Source organism: Carlito syrichta, unplaced genomic scaffold (genome assembly GCF_000164805.1).
Source record: "Carlito syrichta isolate Samal-C Ts95f unplaced genomic scaffold, Tarsius_syrichta-2.0.1 Scaffold93675, whole genome shotgun sequence".
In the NCBI taxonomy this organism is placed as follows: domain Eukaryota; kingdom Metazoa; phylum Chordata; class Mammalia; order Primates; family Tarsiidae; genus Carlito; species Carlito syrichta.
In genome coordinates this window covers 73,784-79,077 of record NW_007037771.1, presented here as the reverse complement: position 1 = coordinate 79,077, position 5,294 = coordinate 73,784, and the positions used below count along the sequence as shown (strand labels likewise).

The 5,294-nt window shown below is 53.2% G+C and overlaps 1 protein-coding gene across 1 annotated transcript in view; it reads right to left on the bottom strand.

The window, feature by feature from the left end:
* Window positions 1-5,294, bottom strand: part of CUNH19orf81 (chromosome unknown C19orf81 homolog) — a 12,527-nt gene that overhangs the window by 1,711 nt on the left and 5,522 nt on the right. Inside the window, exons 2-4 of the mRNA XM_008061044.1 lie at window positions 1,866-1,938; window positions 1,656-1,776; window positions 35-174 (exon numbers count right to left, since the gene is read on the bottom strand). Of these exons, the coding sequence (XP_008059235.1) occupies window positions 35-174; window positions 1,656-1,776; window positions 1,866-1,938 (334 nt within the window). The remainder of the gene's footprint in view (window positions 1-34; window positions 175-1,655; window positions 1,777-1,865; window positions 1,939-5,294) is intronic.

The following is a 5,294-nucleotide window of genomic DNA, read 5'->3' as shown; positions in this document are numbered from 1 at the left end:
GTCGCTGCCGGCCCCGCCCCCGCCGCTGGCTCACCGGTCCCGACGGCCGGCGGTCCCACAGATGACGTTCAGGTTCTCAAAGCGGATGCTGCTCACGCGCCCGCTCTCCATGGCCCCGGGTAACTCGGCCTCCAGCGCCTCCAGCACCTCCAGGTGGGTAAAATCCTCCTCGGGCTGGGGGTGTCGGAGGAAGAGCCTCAGCTCGTGACGCCCCGGTTCAAGCCGGGTCGGAAGTCACATCTCTAGATCCCACCTGCAGGACCCGCCGGAGTCCCAGGTGCCACTTAAGGGGCAGGGGCCGCACTTGATCCCAGGGTTCTGTCGCTCTTGTCAAAGGCGGACGATAGGTTAACTCTCAGGCGGGAAACCATCCACCGTCATTCTAGGTCATCCTCCCAAAAATCAATTCTCACCAAGCCGATTTGCCAAAAGCCAGTAAATGGCTGGCTGAATGATTCGCCGATTTGGCCACCTTTGTAAATCTACCAAAAACTTCTCCAGCAGCCTGCGATGGGTAGGACCGAAAACCCTGGAAGATTTCTGCCAGGATTTAAGTTGCACACTTTCTTTTGTATCTTCCTAACAGCATTTTAAGGATGCTCCATGGTCAAAAAATAAAGATCATGGGGAGTTTTGACGTCAATCTATTTAACATTCAGAAACATACACTGATCACCACATTTTCAGCTCGAGATTACCATGTCGAAGGTGACTCGCAGTTGTCCTAGCATAGCACATTGCTGAGAAACTAAAATGAAATCATGATCACCTCCAGAAGGGCATGCCTTTCTTGGGGTGAGGGGGGAGGCTGCAGGGTCCCCAGCTCCCCGGCTCAAAGTCACAAAGAAGAGGAGTGGTGGGATGGGGGTTGATCCCTAAAACGAGGACAGCAGGCCCTGTGGCAAGGGGAAGTCACACATTAGCTGAGAGGGCACCTCGGAGGCCTGTGCCTGGCACACAGCAAGCTCTTCTCAATTAATTGAGTGCATCTGATCCTAATGGCTACCTCTTCTCACTGAGGGTGGAGATTGCTAAAGAGTTCATCCACGGAAGGACCAATTTACGGAATCTGTCGAATATATGGACTCTTTCTTTCCGTCTTTCTTGAATGGGAGTCTCACTCTGTCACCCAGGCTGGAGTGTAGTGGCACGCTCACAGCCACCACAGCCTCGACCCTCTGGGCTCAGGCAATCCTTCCGTCTCAGCCTCCCAGGCAGCTGGAACTACAGGCATGCACTACCACATCTAGCTAATTTTTCTTGCCCAGGCTTCTCTCGAACCCCTGAGCTCAGGCAATCCTCTCACCTTGGCTTCCCAAAGTGCTGGGATGACAGGTGTGAACCACCTTGCCTGGCCTATATGGACTTTTTCTTAAGAGTCTGTGTTTTATTAGTAAACTTTACAGAATGTCATAGTAGATGGATTACCAGGACTCATTCTGTCCCCAGCCTCCCCCTCCTTTTCCCCAAGTCTTCCCTGTCTCTGCCCCTTGATCTCTTCTCTGAGAATGGCTGTCCCTCTGACAAATTCACAATCAATGTCTGGCAAGCTGGTAAGCCACAGAGCCTGCCTTTAAACCCTAGCCGCCTTACATGTGCCCTTTCCACCACCGCCACCCAAACTGTACACAAACAAAGGGCCTGGGGCCACCTACCGAGGTCTCCATGCAGAGGCAGAGGGGCTGGGCGGCAGGTGGTGTGGGGAACTTCCGGATGCAGGGGAGCTCTCGGTCCAGCGCCTCGTATTCTGCAATGACCTGCCGCAGGTACTGCTTCCTGGGGAGAGATCAAGCCGGCGGGGACCTCTGGTGGCTGCCGTCAGTCACAACTGGGAGCGCCGAGGTCAGGGGACCGGGGTCACTCACGAGGATTTGACGGGCCTGCCCAGGGTCCGAGCCTGTGTCTCCTCGGGGGTCTCCAGGTCCACAAGGAGGACTCCTGCGGACAGAGAACGCAGCAAAACCGCCCTGAGCCCTCCCCCGCCATGATTCTGCCCGGACACCAGCAGGGGCTGCCCCTGCCACCCCCAGAAGAGCTGGACATGCAGCTGTTGTCTCTTAGCTCCAAAGGCCACCCTACTTCGCGGGCTCTGTGAGCCTGTGCTGGGACCCTGCTAACCACATTTGGGCTTTGGCAGCTGGGTTCCTGTTAGGCTCTGCCTGCAGGGGGCGCCAGAGGGAGCCTGCAAGGCAGGAGGAAGCAAAAGAGCTTTTTTTTTTTTGAGTTGGAGTCTCACCCTGTTACGGAGGCTGGAAGCAGTGGCACGCTCATGGCCGGCCACTCCAGCATCGACCTGCTGGGCTCCGGCAATCTTTCTGCCTCAGCCTTCTAAGTAGCTTGAACCACGGGTGTGTGCCACCATGCCCGGCTTTTTGTTTTTGATTTATTGTAGAGACAGTGTCTCACCATGTTGCCCACGCTCACAGCCACTGCAGCCTTAACCCTGCTGGGCTCAGGCGATCCTTCCGCCTCAGCCCTCCAAGTAGCTACAGGCGAGCGCCACCACACCCAGCTCACACCTGCTCCTTTTTGCTTGTCTTCCAGTGACCCCAGCCAGGTTTCTTCACAGCAGCAGCATGGCTTCACTCCAGTGACAACATTTCACCCCGTGTGCAGTTTTTCCAACCTCCTGCTAGAAACTCGGCTGATGACATTTCTCAAACCTGGTTCCTTCCTGACAGCCTCACTGGTCTCTCTCTTATGGCTGACCGCTGGTTGTTCCATGAGCTATCTTTTCTTGTCTCGACAACCTTAGAGCTTCACCCAATACACACACACACACACAGCCTCTCTTGCAGCTAGGTGTGGTCACGTGACCAAGCTCTTGCCAGCAGAGTGTCGGCAGAAGTGAAAGATGCAACTTTGGAGTCATTCACTTAAAAGAAAGTTGCCTCTGCCTGGCGTGGTGGCTCACGTCTGCAATCCCAGCACTTTGGGAGGTGGAGGCAAGAGGATGGCCTGAGTCCAGGGGTTCGAGACCAGCCTGGGCAACTTGATGAGACCTTGTCTCTACAATAAATCAAAAAATTAGCCGGGCATGGTGGTGCATGCCTGTGGTTCCAACTACTTGGAAGGATGAAGTGGAAGGATCACTTGAGCCCAGTAGGTCAAGGCTGCAGTGGCCATGAGTGTGCCACTGCACTCCAGCCTAGGTGACAGAGTGAGGTTCCAACTCAAAACAAAACAAAACAAAACAAAAAAAACATAGGCTGGGCATAGTGTCTCAAGCCTGTAATCCCAGCACTTTGGGAGACCGAGGCGAGAGGATTGCCTGACCCCGCAGGTTCGAGACCAGCCTGGACAACATAGTGAGACCTCGTCTCAACAATAAAATTTAAAAATGAGCCATGCATGCTAGCGTGTGCCTGTAGTTCTGGTTACTTGAAGGCTGAGGAGGAAGGATCGCCTGAGCCCAGCAGATCAAGGCTGCAGTAGCTGTGAGTATGCCACTGCACTCCAGTCTGGGCAACAGAGTGAGACTCCAACTCAAAAAAAAAAAAAGTATCCTCAGGCACGGGCTTACCCTGCCTCCTGCCAGCAGCCCATCCAGAGCAAACCCTCTCGAAAACCACCCAATAGCCCAACTCTTGCAACAAGTCCTTGCTAACACCCCTTTACTGAAATGCTCCCACCCGGGAGTCTTCCTCATGATGCCAAGACAGCAAACTCAGCTTTGTTCAACTCTAGGCAGTGGTGTGCTGGTCTAACAATGGGCTCTCTCTCTCCCTTACACACACACACACACACACACACACACACACACACACACAGCATTTGCCAATTCTCATGGTGTTAATACTCCCCCCACTATGGCCAATTTCATGCTACCAACTGTTGTTAGCAACCGGCTCACAAAATTCAACCCTGGGCTCCCTTGAGCCATTGCAGACTGGCTTGAGCACAGCCAAGGGTGTGCCCCAGCGGTCTTTGACTTCAGGGTGTGGACACATCTTGGCTTGTCCCATGGTTAGTTTGTGGCTCTGTTCCCTGTCCTCCCCACCTCCCACCTGTTTCCTCAGGGCAGCTGGGGTGAGTCTTCCAGCTCAGCATCCAGTGCTCACAAGCCAGAGGCTTCCTCTTACTTCAGGACAAAGTCCTGGCTCCTGTGGAGACTTTCACCTCGACATGCAGTCAGGGGACCAGTCTTGCTTGACACAGCATTTCAGGACCCACCCCAGACTTCCTGAATTTGAATCTGCACTTTATTTCTTAATTACATTTTTGAGTTGGAGTCTCACTCTGTCTCCCAGGCTGGAGTGCAGTGGCACGAGCATGGCTTACTGCAGCCTTGACCTCCTGGACTCAGGTGATTCTTCCGCCTCAGCCTCCCAAGTAGCTGGGATACGGGTTTGTGCCACCACATCCTTCTCATGTTGGTTCTGACATGAGAAGACACCTCCCTCCAATCCTAGTCAGAAACAGGCTGAGGGTCATTCCTTCTCCCTCTCTCCCTTGTAGAGACAAGTTCTCACTGTGTTGCCCAGGCTGGTCTTAAACTCCTGGGCTCAAGTGATCCTCCCACCTCAGCCTCCCAAAGTGCTGGAATTACAGGTGTGAGCCACCATGCCCAGCCAAATCTGCATTTTAACAGGATCCCTGTTGAGAGGCATCTACCTTAGTCATCCTGGCCTCCCTCCATCCCTCAAACATAGTCGTCTCCTCCCAAATCTGTCCACTTAACAATAATAGCAACAACTGTGTGCTTATGGTTCCTTTTATATGCCAAGCACTTTTAAAAATACTTTCCACTGTATCCTCATGACAACCTTCTGAGGTAGTGTTGTTTGAAAAATGATGAAACGGAAGCATAGAGAGGTTGTGTGACTTGTCCAAGGTCACACGGCAAAATGATAGATTCAGGATAGAAATGTAAGCACCTGAATCCGGAGTGTGTGTTCTCCGTCTCCCCAGGCCGCTTCCTCTCCCCCAATCCTCCCCTGAGACAACAGTCTCCTGACTCCTCTCCCTCTCCAGTCATCCCATCAGGGTAGTATTTTGAAACACAGATCTAGGACAGGTACAGTGACTCATGCCTGTAATCCCAGCACTTTGGGAGGCCAAGGTGAGAGGACTGCCTCAGCCCAGGGGTTTGAGACCAGCCTGAACAATCTGGTGAGACCTTGTTTCTACAATAAATCAAAAAATTAGCCATGGTGGCGCATGCCGCTACTTGGAAGGCTGAAGGCAGAAGGACAGTCTGAGCCCAGCAGATCAAGGCTGCAGTGGCCGTGAGCATGCCACTGCCCTCCAGCCTAGGAAACAGAGTGAGACTTTGTCTCTAAAAAAAAAAAAAG